At 35.0% G+C, this 14,028-nt stretch overlaps 1 protein-coding gene across 1 annotated transcript in view; it reads right to left on the bottom strand.

Moving 5' to 3' along the window:
• LOC115452482 (putative metabolite transport protein HI_1104) overlaps positions 1 to 14,028 on the bottom strand; it is a 50,671-nt gene that overhangs the window by 4,302 nt on the left and 32,341 nt on the right. Inside the window, exons 2-9 of the mRNA XM_037436836.1 lie at positions 10,778 to 10,897; positions 8,478 to 8,601; positions 3,655 to 3,798; positions 3,076 to 3,358; positions 2,832 to 2,937; positions 2,296 to 2,424; positions 806 to 944; positions 116 to 255 (exon numbers count right to left, since the gene is read on the bottom strand). Coding sequence (XP_037292733.1) covers positions 116 to 255; positions 806 to 944; positions 2,296 to 2,424; positions 2,832 to 2,937; positions 3,076 to 3,358; positions 3,655 to 3,798; positions 8,478 to 8,601; positions 10,778 to 10,886 — 1,174 coding nt within the window. The 5' untranslated portion in view covers positions 10,887 to 10,897. The remainder of the gene's footprint in view (positions 1 to 115; positions 256 to 805; positions 945 to 2,295; positions 2,425 to 2,831; positions 2,938 to 3,075; positions 3,359 to 3,654; positions 3,799 to 8,477; positions 8,602 to 10,777; positions 10,898 to 14,028) is intronic.

The following is a 14,028-nucleotide window of genomic DNA, read 5'->3' as shown; positions in this document are numbered from 1 at the left end:
TAAGTTTTTTCTTATAATTTGAGCATAACTGCATTCGTCATCATGATCTGATCATGATGATGGATCTCGGTTGTCATAAAAATATACGATATTATCATACTAATTGGCAACTTACCGAAGAAATAGGAGAAGGCGAGCGTGATCATGGCCCACAGTGGTCCGAACACGACGGAGCCAAAGGCGGGAAGCGTCGCGATCAGCTGAGACAGTGCCAGGACCAACACACGGGACCTCACGCCCATTTTGGCCACGAATCTGTTGAAAAGAAATGACAATGTTAATATATGGTACTTCCTTTGGATACGAAAGTCCATTTGTGTAAGTACCTATAGCACCACATTATTGATTCTACTATCAAGTAGCAGGGTGCAAACACTGTTTTGTAGTTTGCTCCCATTTAATAGATTTTATAGTCAATTTAATTATTTACTGCGGAAGAGTCTTAATTTCTATTGAGATTACGACCACAATGCAATGCAAATGTTGTGTTTTGAGTAGTGCTACTGTTTCTGGGAAATTCCTGCGCTTGCCAACAGAAGACAAATTGATTAGTGTCGTCCCTCTTTTGTATTTAATTACCAGCATACAGTAGTAGTGGTCAGTACTATATTTAAAAAACAAATCACGGACACGATGTCCATCCCTTTTGATTTTTTATTTTATGTGTTCTATTTTTGAATTTGTGTACACTTTTAAAAATATATGCCCACTCTGTTGATGTTCTTATTATATGTATGTATTCTATTGTTGAATTGGGTCATGTTTTTAAAAACATTTGCCACATTTTTTTTTTTTTAATATTTACTTATCGGAGACGACGCCGCCGACCACCACGCCCACGGAGCCGATGCCGACGGTGACCGCGAACAGCCACCAGCCTAGATCCACATCGGGGAAGTAGTCGCGGTAGTACAAGTCCGCATTGTACGCAAAGCACATACCGCCTGAGAACAATGTTATTGATTGAAATGAGAAATGATTTTATTGAATGCACAAGGTAGTTTTTTGTTTGTTCGCAATATTGGGTGAGTCATTTATAATATTAGTACTTATATGATGCTGGATGGTGCAAAGTTTGACTATTAATAGTAAAACCATAGAGGGAACCTAACAGAGGCACGAGGAATGATGGCAAATAGTATTACACTCACTAGATGTCGTTAAGAGAAGAACGGAGCAACCGACACAATAAAAATAAATATTAGAAGCGTGGCGATATCATCTAAAATTGTTTTAGAACCTCTTTTTTAATTTGGGTGGTGGACAATATACATGCCGCAAGAAATGCACCAAAGCGGATACTTCCTGACTTGTAACGGCTTGCCTTTGCAAGCTAAATTGATTTTAGCGCAATTCATTAGGACGTTTGTCGAAGTGATTGAACCCGTGTAATTAACACCCGAGTCCTCCAAATTCTCATACAATACATGTGAATGAAACGACAAAGAAATTCACGAATATTTCCGGCAGTGTGGCCTCGACTTTAGACACGACACTTGGCCGCCGTGACAGGACGCGAACTTTAGGCACCGAACACCATGTGATAGAAATTAAACTTTATTACAAAGACAATAGGTTTTTATTGTTTCACATGAATTTACTGGTGTTGAACTGAAATGTCGTGAAGGTTGCCTGTCAGATCTTGATAGACAATGCTGTTACAAATGGTCGGTAATCAGATAATTATGTTAATAACGCTTGTGGACCGGATTAACAATGATACCTTTCGTTTTAATGTCGCCTTAGGTCGAGCAATAAAATATAACAGAGATCTGTTGCTTGAAAATGGTACCCGGGGACCTCGACAATAATTAGAAAGGACGCGTCATGTGCGTAATGATGCCAACGAAAGTTCTGTCACTTCCAAAGTAACTACTACATAGAAAGTTCAATACGACTGAATAGTATGCTTTTCAGTGTTAATAGTATGCTATTCAGTTTTATGTGGTTATTAACGCACACATAAATCAATCGTAAACATTTGCCGTTTTTACGCACACTAAAACAATTTTTATAATTGTGTGCGTGAGCATTTGCTCTTATACTTTGTCAGAAAGGGAGGATCATAAAAGGCGTGTCCTTTAGCTATATATATTATCTAAACCCAAGGATATTGTATAGGAAGGCAAATCCTTACATCGTCAATCAAACTTAATCAACTTAAACATTCTGTAGCTGTTCAAGATGAAGCTGATGGTGATACTGGCAATGTTAATGACGCTGATGATAATGATGATGACGCTGAAGATAATGATGATAACGCTGATGATGATGATGATTACTCGGTATACTCACCACAGTGCCTGATGGAAGCGGCGACACATAGCAAGATTATTCTCGGTTGTGCAATCACGTGCCAGATTGTCACTTGGGGCATCTTCTTGCCTGCCTCTATTGATGCATCTGTTTTAGCTGGACCTACTCCTAAAAAACGAGAATTTTGTTAATATTTATTATAAACACAAGTTTCTTTGTTTTTTATGCGTTCAGCACAAAACCACTGTTTTTGATGAAATTTAATACGGAGTTAGCTTCAATCTTAAGAAAGGACATAAGCTATTTTCCATCCCGTAAAAGTAAAAGAAAAAAAGAAAAATGAAAGGCGAACCCATGGTCAACATCTATTATTGTATAAATACAAATTTAATGTGACGGACTTAAGTTTCTAAATATGTCAGGAAGCTAGTTCAAAGATTACTATAAAAAATGTCGGAAATGTACAAAATGGAACTTTTGTTATGGAAAAATTATCTAACAAAAAATTACCAATAATCTTAAAAAGGTGGTCACTTTGAAAGTGTCATGAAATCTATTCAAAAGTAGTTAATTACCTTCTTCTCCAATAGTGGTCCTCTCAGGCTCCTTAAGAGTAAGGAACGTTAGCAATGCAATGACCAGACCGATGATACCAGCTCCGTAGTAGCACACTCTCCAACTCTGAAATTTATATACTTTTACTAAGAAGTTTCTCATGCTTTTTGCAACAAGTTATTAGCGTCTGCTTCTTAAATATTTTAAATTATTTCTAGTTAACACAAAGTCGCGAACAATCTAGGTAAAAACTTATTTACTCACCAATCCCCAAGCATTGACGTCTGGTATGTACCTTCCAACTGGAAAGGCGATACCATATCCTCCGTAGATTCCCCAGTTGAAGATAGACAGGACTAGCGCCCTCTGGTGCTCGGGGAATAAATCAGTGAGGATTCCTGTGGCTAGAGGGTTGCATCCAGACTCTCCAGCAGCCATGATCATCCGCAGAATGACCAGATGCCAGTATTCAGTAACTGTGCCCATCATGAGAATGGCTACGACGAAGACTAATGTGCATACGGAGAGGATCCTGGCTCTGTTATACCTGGTGATGTAAATTGGGGTTAAAGAGGTCGCATATCCTTTAGTATTGATTGGAAGTCAAAGGTTACAAATACGTCATATGTTATGTTGGTTTATTATCTTAGAATTGAAATAGATTACACAAAAGCTGACATAGTATCGACTTGGCGAAGGAGTTATACTATAGACGATATTTAGACTGAAAAATAATACCTATTTACCCTTTAAAGGGAATGAGAACCAATTATTTTTTTATTGGCGTCAAAGTAAAAAGCTTTAATATGATGGAAAAAGGAAATAATATTCGAAGCCACTTACTTATCAGCGACAACTCCAAGCACCACGCCGACGACGGTGAAGACGGCCATGAAGGCAGGCCCAGCCAGGACCTGGTAATCGATACCCAGCCCGTTGTAGCCCCATTCGCAGTACCGCGTCCCGTTCAGCGTGAGCGACTCGCATCTGTTAACAAGAGTTAACTTCAATAACATGCAATCGTAAGAGGTAGTTCAGGGGCCGCAGACAAGACGTCTGTCTGCAATCGTTAACGGTAACATTATGTATGGGAATGAAATATCGTATCGATAGATTTATCGTTAGAATATGTCATTCCTATATTTTTTTGGTTTCTATTAGTTTTAACGATTGTTCAAAAGCAACGGCCTCTGTATGGTATTTCGATTTTCTATATTACAACTCCCAAACCTGAATATTGGACCTTATAAACCTTCATCCTAATACGGGAACTAAACTTACAGCCTCATATTTTATTCCTAGCCCGTCTCCTGCTGCACCAGAGTGATGACTGGCCGAAGTGTACATGATATCAGCATAAATATTTACTACAGTGGAGATATGATTACCAGATGTTCGGGTGCAAATTAGTTTTATATTGGTTACTCGGTAAGACTGTTATACTGAAAAACGTATTTTCCGTGGTCGAAGTTGCTAGCTAAGTAATAATATAATAAATAACCAATTATAAAAAATATACTTGTAATTAATTAGCTTGTGTAACAATATTCCACGTCACTTCAATCGTAGTGACGTTAGTTGTAAACAATTTGTTTGAATTGCCTTCCTGAAAAACTACTAAAATAAGCTTGTCAAGTAATCTTAATTTATTTTTAAATAAACCAACGTAATTACATCTTAAAACTGTTTTTAATTAATTATTTATTCACGTCTTCGTTTTAAATGACACATTTTATATAACAATAGCAATTAACTTCGTGCGCTACACATTTTTATTACGTAATAAATAAAATCAGAGTATTACGGAAAAATATGGGCTGCGTCCCTCGAGCGCAATTTTTTACTTATTTCTAATTATCTTCTATTTCTCAAGAGGTTTTCTGAGATTTTCGTGACATATACAAATAATCTGGTTCCATACACCAGATTTCATAACTTGTTTGTCCGATTGCATGACAAGTTGATCCTGGCATCAAAAACTTTTTGCAACGCTTCCGCGAACTATTATAGAAAAAATACATGGAACATGTTCACGACAAATGTTTTTATCACAAGCGAACCAACCAGTTTCTTCCGTGCCTTTTTTGCTAATATCTACTATCGAATAATTGTTCCCGAATTGCAAGTTTTCCAGTCGTTGCATTGTTAGCTTTTTTGGTTTGATCTTTTTGCCTCGGCAGGAGGCAGGATTATTCATTGATTGAATATAGTTTTGGCTCGTGTCTTGTGTCAGTTGTGCTTGATTTTTTTGGGATAAATAGTATTTTTCCTGTTCCAATCTATTTGATAAATAACAAAGTTTCTTCTATATTATGAAATTTTATTACGATACTGATGAAGGTACTTTCAGATATTTTAATAATACTGCCAGGACATTTTGGTTGTTAAGTCTTCGATGTGATTGAAAGAATTGCCATTTCGTCTTCTTATTTTATTTAACTAATAAATAATAATCACTCTACGAAACAATATTCAGGTAATACATTTCAAATTATATTCGATATTTCTACAGAATATTCTTAGTCTTATTTTAATATCGACTATAAAGATTTCTATTTAATATTAACCTGTGATGCAAGCACCTGTACATCACAGGTTAATTAAAACTCTTACTTAGCTAAGTAACAATACTATTAATTATTTTATGATATATAACTCCTATTATCGTCTGAATGATACGTAATTGTCAGTTATATCATAAGAATGTAACAAAAAACATGCGTGTATCAAGGTTACTGTTGCTATTTATCATAAATAATATAATATAGAAATAATATTGTGCAATATTTCAAAATTGTCAAGGTTTATATTTGATATTCCGCATTGCTGTACTCAGTGAAATAAATAAAAAAATTGTATTAATAAAATCAGCCCTATCTTCCTAGTTATTTTATTTATAAAGTAGTCGTATAGCGCCTCATTGGTCTCTTAGTAGTGTGTAATCATTTAACTAGCGCAGAAAGACTTGGGTTTAATTTCCAAGTCTGGCAGCGGTTTGTGAATCATGATTTGTTTAAAACTAGAAACCTCAGACGGAGCTGATATCAGGCGGGCAGCTGGTCGTAAAAACCAAACCAAATCAAAAACCAATGAGGTTGAAAATCAGCGCTCGAAACTACTATCTAGATTAGCATGAGCTGAGGCATGTTTTAAGGCGGCATAGTCTAAATCAGAGGTTCTCAATTTTTTTCTCATAGAACACTTTCAGAATTTTCCTGTGTTTTTTTTATTTCGTGGATAAATTGCATTACCACTACCGCCCAGTTCGCTAGAGGCGACTGGACAGTTTTATTGGGATCACAGTGCTTTACAACCCCTATAAATATTATCTACCTACATTGAAATGTGAAGTCAAGTTAACAAGTTAATAGGTACTTTATTATCAAACTAAATACATTTTCGAGGACCCCCGCTTACTAATAGATGACCGATATGTTTTTGTAGACGAAGACTCCCGTCAAGTCTCCCGTGGACCCCTGGGGGTCTACCTGGACCACTTTAGAAATCAACGGTCTAAACTCTAAATATTGGTACTGATTCAGACAGTCCGTCACATATGGCTTATGTGCAAAAGACATTAAAATGAAACCAATGAAATTATTTGACAAATATACACTTAACGTAAGTTATCTTAAGGAAACGTATGAGTTGTAAAATCCCATTAGTGTTAACGTTTTATTACTAAGCAACTTTAATTATTAAAGAATCGATTACAATTGCATATTTCCTGATCGGCCTGGTGGCCTTCATGATTTGACCTTGGGTTAGAGGGACAGGCGTTGTCAACTTGTAAAGTTGGTTTATGTAAGTTTTATAGTTTCAAGTAGGTACCTATATGTGTCATATTATGTTATAAGGCGATAGAACGATAGAACTTCGAAACGTCAGAGTCAATAGATATATATCGGTTTATGTCAATTTTATAGTTTCTAATAGGTACCTATGTACCATATATGTGTCTTATATTATGTTATGAGGCGATAGGAAGGATAGAACTTCGAAACGTCAGAGACAAGAAATATTTTTATTTAGCCAGTCAAATAAATGAGCATGAGGTTTGAATCCGTTTCACTAGTTCAAAGAAAAAAATATTTTAAAGTTCTCGTATTAAACAGCTAATGTAGATGGTATTAATTTTATTACCATTTATTTGGGAGCATAGACTTGAGTGCGATTTTTTTATTTGGTCGGCTTATATTATCTCACGAATAGCGTTTGCTCAGAAGTTGTGAAACAAGTCCTTAAACTTATAGACCTATATATACGATAAAAATATATAATGGTAAAATGTATGATTGATGTTGTAAGTTTAACTTTTCGGACGACCAATACCTTAGTCTCCTCCGTGATCATGAAGGCTGCAAAGTCTTCGAAACGTTGAGGGAGAAAATTATAATATTATAAAAACCGCGATAAAATACGAAAAATAGTTTTGTTGCAATATATTATATATGTTTTTGAACAAACTTCGAGTTTTCCAGTTTGTAACTTGAGATTCTGGTTGCCAGTTAAAAATAAGCCAATTTCACTAGTCAAACGCATAAAAACTCGTAGAAGTGTACAAAACACACCGTCGAAAACCTATCCATTACAAATGAAACGCTTTATTATTGATATATCAGATCTATTACTACTAAACTTTAATAGATAAGGATTTTTTGTGACTACAAGGCCACGTTTTAATTAGTCTAGTAACACGATTGAGTTTTTATTCTTCATATGCTATAGCTTTTCTTTTTGCAGCCTTGGAAGACGGCTTTGGTTGATTTATATTATTATATCGACAAGGACATTATCCCGGCCAACATTTTATATATTTACCCTCTTATTTATAGACGTTATTTATCTAAGGACGGAGCATTGTTGTGATAACGAGTCTGTTTCTCAGCTTTGATTATCTAGCAGCTTGCTGTTTGTTCAGATTTGTTAATCTGACAGCCAATCAGATTAAAGTTTTATCTCAATATTAGCCAATCACAACGGCCCTATGTCTACTCTCGGAGAAACAGATTTGTTATCAAAGGATACTCCGTTCTTACATAAATAACGTCTATGAATAAGGGGGTTAGTTATTAACTTTGTTAATTTTTTTTAGCCTAATATTGGCAAGTAACTTAGACTTTATGCTTATAGAATTATAAATGGAGAGTGGCTATCTATACCATTTTTAATTATGTAGAGTTGATGTAAGGCCAGGAAAAGTTGGATTTTAATTTAGATTTATTATTTTTCGCCCGTTCAGACAGTTATCCACATAATGCCGAGCACGTCTCATTATGTAATAGATGACGAGCTTAGCCAGGAAATATAGCTTCTAGTTAAGTGATTTTTATGTACAAAGTAAGATAATACACATCGCCATATTTAACAATATAAGCTTGAACAGCATGCAGATCTATTTCTTAATGTAATACAGTGTAAACTTAGCAAGGGAATATAGCTTTTAGTTAGGAGATTTTTATGTTGAAGGTAAGTTAATACGTCTCCACATTGAGTTATATAGGCATAGGCAATTAAAGTAAAAGCAGGGACCGTTGCTAAGATGCCTTTCACAATCGTTAACGCTGACGTTATGTATATGTTAAACACAGATCCTAGCGATACATTTTTTGATAATAGCGTTAACGATTAGAAACGCATCTTCGCTCCAGCCCAGGTGTACTTACAACTCAGTGCTGTTGACTTTCTCGCAGATGACCGGCAGTTGACTGAGATGCAAATGCGTCGCGTTCAGCATGCACGACTTGTCTCCGTAGTGGAGATCTTCAGCAGTTACTTTTGATGTAGTACCTTTAAATGGATATTGGTCAGTATGTTGCATAACTGAATTTAACAGATTGCATACATTGTAGCCAATGAAACTACTAGACATAATAGGACTTAACATCTCATGTCTCAGGATGGCGAGCGCAGTGGAATACCAAACAATACTTTGTTATTCAAGTTGTTGGATGATGTTTAGTGTTTATGGGCGGGCATATCGCTTACCATCAGGCGACCAGCAAGCTCATCTTATTATTCGCAGCAGTAAAAAAAATACTTTTAGGTTATAAAAAACCTCGATCATTGCTTACAAGTTACAAAAGGTATAGCGTGAGACCGGAATAATCGGAGAGGTAAAAGACCTTGAGTAGTTTTTGCATGCACAAGCCAAGTTGGTATCACTTTCTAATAAAAAGTGAAGTTGCAGTTAATCCAGTGGTTTCATATGGTGATTACACTAGTTAGGGACCAAAAACGTATTGTAATTTATCGGTATTGAATTCTTTCTTACTGAATTTCGGCCATGGCGGCCAGTGCACAAGTGTGTGCGCAAAACACAGATGCACTCTTTGTTCTTTCATTATTACAGTCCGGTGAGACGGCGGTCAGGCATGATCGGAAAGAGATCAGGCGCAGCGCCCACGGCTTTACGTCTTTTAATGTACCCACACACAATTGTTTTATAATTATGAATATTCTCGTTAGTTAATAATGTAAACTGCATATGTTGTCTAAAAAAGACGGAATAAAGACAGGACTTTACCTGAGTCGGAAATCAGTAATCGTTTCTATGAATTAAAAAAGGTTGTGATTATCTCTTAGCACCACAAATTGCTATATTTTAGACAAGTCACAACATAATTAGGAATTGAATAAAAACCGTTCGGTTCCAATGTAACACCATTAAGTTCAATTTGTAACCGAGGTCGTTCAAAGTCATGGCCAATCGACACGCGAATGGGTTCGCAAAAAATGCGTAAAAGTAATTATGTAATGGAATCATGATTGCAAAAACTGCTAGTAATTGGTTTAGTGTAGGGGTGCCAAAGTTTGCTGGAACCAGTTACTGCTTCACTAATAATTGGGAAGTTTGATAGTGTTTGGATTTTTGTTAGGAGGAAACAGATTTGGATGGAATTGAAGTATGATCTGGTTTGTCGGTTTGTAAATCTTTAAGGATTATTTTGGGGATTATTTTATTTTGGGGGATAATACAACTATAGATCTTCGTAAATAGTTTACTTCAACGATGATACCAACAGGAGGCTGTGCGTAAATCGAGATGTATTCTTCAGTTTTTCGATGAACTACATTTTTGAAGGTTTAAATAGACCGTATTTCTTTCTAATAGTAACATCATTTTATTGTATCAGATTTCTAATTAAACAACTAAATAAACAAACTTATAAACTATAGATTTACCTCTACTTAATACATTATAGGTATCGCAATAAGCTTCATTAATTTAAATAAACTACAAGAATTATTAAATGCATTATTCATCTAACTTATGTCATAAAAATCCGTAGATGATGTCAGCCTAATGCCTAATAGGTGCGTTGTATTAAAGTTGTTAATGTGTCAACATAACCGCTGGTCATTGCAGCCTTCGTTACAATTGCTTTGAACAAAGCCTTGCGAATGTAATTCAAGCAAACGGTGCTGCGACGCACGTAAAAACTTGAAGTAAATTTCAAAGAATGCTAGCATTGCATAGTTTATTTTAACGTTACAAGATTTTGAACGAGTCGATAAATTATTTTTTACTCAATTAGCTGGTGGTGAGATATGATTCATATCTGCTCGGATGGAGAGACCGTACACAAGGTGTTAAAACCCGCCATAGTGACCTACATAAGTGTGTCGCGTTCCGGGATTAGGCGGTGTATATCCGGTTCCAACAGGCCGGCATAATTGTTTCGACTGCCGAAGAGTAATCATCTCTCGTCAGTCGACATTCTATTGGACCCCACTCCACTTACCATCAGGTGCAGTGGGGTATCTTTGCCACACTCGTATATAAACAAAACCATAAAAATGATTATTCATGGCATCATTATAAATGACATATAAATTTTTCCTTAAAGACACACAAAACAACTTTCCTTATTTCTAAAATTTTAATGCTAAATCAAAATCAATAATAGCATGCATGGAGGTTGAAGATCAAGGATCAAGACTCGAATATATCAAGTAATCTCACCAATAAGGTAATGTCCGAGCTCTCCCAGGATGTAGCCGACCGACACCAAGCCGAGGACGTACCATTTGTAGAACCTCTGCAGCTTTGCCCATAAACCTCCGTGAAACATGGCGGATTGTTCTGCAAATAAAGAAAATTACGTCATTAATATATACATAGCCTTTTTTCTAGGGATTAGATTTGCAACACACCAACATCTAGTCAAGTATGTCGGGTATCAAATATGTTAATAATGATTTGTATAGGAAGTATGTGTTAAGTAGTGGACCTACTGAGGCTGAAAATGATGAACTATTATTAGCTCTATGTAGATCCAGAACGATGTGGGTACTTTATTCGTATATATATGAGCATTGAAGAGGCTAGCACTATCAGTTTTTAAACAAAAAAAAAATCGTTGTTTAAAAGTTTCGTGCTGTTATTTTTAAATACACCTGTATATTTTATAATGGAAAAAATAAACTGTTGATGTATTTTCGATACTTATTTTTGAAATTGCTGATCGAATACATTTTGCAACATTATTATCGTCTTCGTTTCGAATTTAATTATAGGATCTTTAGTCTAAAATTCCTACGGTAAAGTTTTACAATCATAGGTATATTTAAGAGATGTACATATTAAAGCGAATTATAGATTTGGTGTTTTTCTTGCCTCACCGCATCCTTAAATTCAAGTTTGTTTAAAGGTACCTTTGAACGTTAACAAGCGGCTGATTTCTAACCATGTTTTTAAGGTAAAGTGTCATAGGTGAATGTCAGATTACAGATTGAGTGACATTTACGCGTGTTATAGTAAAACAAGTGCGTAACTTCGAAGTTAACACGAATCTGGCGCCATTTACGGATAGATTTTTATCGGTCTCACGTTTCTGACATCATGTTAGATGGATTTATGACACTAGGTAGCTGCCCTTGGTATAATATTTTTTTTAATAAATTAAGTACTTAAATCTGGTTTCAGCAGAATATGTGTGGAAGAGAAATGAGGAAGTACAACCTAACCTAACCTTACTTTTAGAACGTTTAAAAAGTGACGACTATGCAAAAATAATATGACTAAAATTGTAGACCTTTAGTAATAAATTATTTAAGTGTGTCACTCGTAAAAATATTATATGTCGCTCATTTTCGGTGTTACGTAAAAAGGATAATGTCCAAACTCTAATCATTAGAAACACTTCATTAATATTAAATTAGTAAGTGAGGTAAACTCGTGAGAAATTTACGATACGAACAAAATATTATAAGATTAAATATATAGTAGAAATTGAAGAGACGTCTTAATTTATGACTTAAGTACATATTGAATCTCTGTAGGCACTTATATCAGGAACAAATGATTACCAAAATTGAATCTGCCAGATTCCGTTCTCATGTAAATTTATGTACATACAACGAGGTATTAATTTTTTATTATTATAGTAAATATTAAGTGTGTTTTTCACACGTTGGTCATAATTATTGTCCTTCAAATAATGACTCAAGCAAAAGGGACAATATTATTCATTGCTGACTCTTATATAAATATTAAAAACTACATTTTTTTATTACTATTACTACAAAGCAAGGACGCCGCCTTCATATAATTAATTTAAATTTATAAATATCCGTTAGGTATAAGTTTTATAATTATTATTAAGATTTGATTTACGTGTTATACCCCTTACTTTCTTCCTTAGGTCAAATAATTATTCGAAGGCAAACACATAAGTAAATGGATGTCATTTTTTCTTTGTTATATTTATATCTTAAAAGATGAATCTCTTAATTATAGGTAATACAAAAACACTTCCTGAATCAAATTGATTTAAAAAGTCGTATTATGAAACAACTTTTCTTCAGAAATATATAAAATAAGATAATTTTCTTTGAAGCATGAAGGTATGGAAGAGAAAAAGCCTCTTGCCATTTTAACCTCGTCATCTTCGCTTTGGCTTCACACTCCTCTGAAGTGTCGTTTTATTTTGGGACGATACGACCCTCAGTTTTAATTGGAGTGTTAGGAAACGAACTGAAAATATTCAATTCACTAAAGTATGTTTGTTTGAAATAGAGGTTTATAGAGAAATTTTTAAAAGAAGTGTTTTTGATTTTCTGATTAATATTTTTTAACAATAGATCGGTTAACGAACATTTTTGTCCTTTTCAATTGTCAATAGCAATCGTATAAGCTGTATGGAACTTGATTTTGCATTATTACAGTAGTGAAAGGTGAAATTTTCCGAAAAGAAACCCAACACAACATATAGACACTAATATGCATAAATGCGGTTTGCAAATCATTCTAATGATAATTAAATTCTACATGAAGCGAAGCCGGCAGGAATCTGTTACCCTTCCCTGCTGCATTTTTACCATAATTAATAAAATCGGAGAAGAATATCATGATTCAAATTCGGCAATGAGGTTAATATTAGAATGTATTCTATACGATGATTTTTAGCATCTTTGTTATATATAAATACTAAGGAACACAATATATAACTATATGTTGTGTATTTTACTAATTCAATTTACCTTTACCTAATATAGGTATATGAGCTACATTTGGAATTAAGGGCATACCTAATATTAATTGCTCAATCATGTATCATTAAAAAAATCAATATAAATAACACGGCAAGTGTTTACCTAATAAATACCTACACCATATTGAGCGAGGGAAATTGAAAAAACCCTTTAAGACTGGCGGAAATATAAAAACTATATAAATGGTGTTCTAAAATTATCATGGTGACCTTGCTCCGCTTGCCGTGCCGTATCCTGCCGACCAGATCCAGCAATACACCAGTTTTTAGAAGGGCAAACTGCTCACTAGTAGGTGTTAGCAATATATCAATAGAATTGCCTTTTTCCTATGAGGTTAGGGTGACATAACACATTACTTTCGAAGCCAATTATCACTCTAACGAAGGAAAACATCGTGAGGTTTACTTCTGAGATTTCATAATTGTCTCTTTCCCATCTTGTTAGAGTAAATACACATAAGTTTTCGAAATTAACGCTTTAACAGTGAAGGGAAACATCCCGAGGAAATGTATGTTTGAGAATTATTATTGAGAATTTTAAGGTATGTGAAATCTGCTTCGGATTGCCTCGGTGGCGTAGTTGTACTGCATGCGCGGTACGGCAGCGCTTTGAGGTCCTAGGTTCGAATCCCGGGTCGGGCAAAGAGATAATTGGGTTTTTCTGCTCAATATTAGCCCGGAGTCTGGAATTTGTGCCCGATGTGGCGATAGGCTCGCCTCC

The sequence above is a fragment of the Manduca sexta genome, chromosome 9 (assembly GCF_014839805.1).
Source record: "Manduca sexta isolate Smith_Timp_Sample1 chromosome 9, JHU_Msex_v1.0, whole genome shotgun sequence".
Taxonomy (NCBI): Eukaryota; Metazoa; Arthropoda; class Insecta; order Lepidoptera; family Sphingidae; genus Manduca; species Manduca sexta.
Note: the sequence above shows the minus strand (reverse complement) of the source record. Positions and strands in the feature narration are given on the sequence as shown.